At 64.6% G+C, this 559-nt stretch overlaps 1 protein-coding gene across 1 annotated transcript in view; it reads right to left on the reverse strand.

Annotated features, from left to right (window-relative positions):
- Positions 1-422: 422 nt before the first annotated feature.
- Positions 423-559, reverse strand: part of MNEG_13556 (leucyl aminopeptidase) — a gene marked incomplete at both ends in the record, with an annotated part of 5,051 nt that continues 4,914 nt past the window's right edge. Inside the window, one exon of the mRNA XM_014037972.1 lies at positions 423-542. Within this exon, the coding sequence (XP_013893426.1) occupies positions 423-542 (120 nt within the window). The remainder of the gene's footprint in view (positions 543-559) is intronic.

The raw sequence follows: 559 nt of genomic DNA on the forward strand, positions 1-559 counted from the left end.
GGCGGGGACATGAGCAGGCGGGGCATGAGAAGACGGCGGTAGGGTGGGGTAGACACGTGGGCTTGATGGAGCCCCTGCCAAGCGAGGGAGCGGCGACGACGAGTCGCGCCTTTTTCCAGAGGGCGCAGCCGCCAAGCTGCGGGCGCTTTTTGTGGGGCGTGCCGCGCGCGGTCGTTCGCCGAGTCCCACACCCTTCGGCCTCCACCCTTCCGAATCGGCTGGCGCGTCGCACACCTAGCCTTGAAAATGTCCGCCAACTATCGGCTCTCCAAGGCCTGTGTGTACTGTGCTTGCTTGCCCTTCTCCCCCTCACACCCCACGTTAAAGAACACCCACACCTCACACCTACACAACATCCCCACATGAGCGGGAGTGCTTTCACAGAAAATCCCCTGAAAACGCATCCCCACACCCTGCTGCCGTCACGCACGCGCGCACCAGCTGCTCTTGGGCTGTTTGACCGCGACAGAGTCCAGGATGGTGAGGCCGCTGCTGGGGCGCGAGGGGCGCCGGTACGACACGCGCAGCTCATCGTACAGAAGCTGTCAAGGGGGGGGGG

The sequence above is a fragment of the Monoraphidium neglectum genome (assembly GCF_000611645.1).
Source record: "Monoraphidium neglectum strain SAG 48.87 unplaced genomic scaffold scaffold03898, whole genome shotgun sequence".
In the NCBI taxonomy this organism is placed as follows: Eukaryota; Viridiplantae; Chlorophyta; class Chlorophyceae; order Sphaeropleales; family Selenastraceae; genus Monoraphidium; species Monoraphidium neglectum.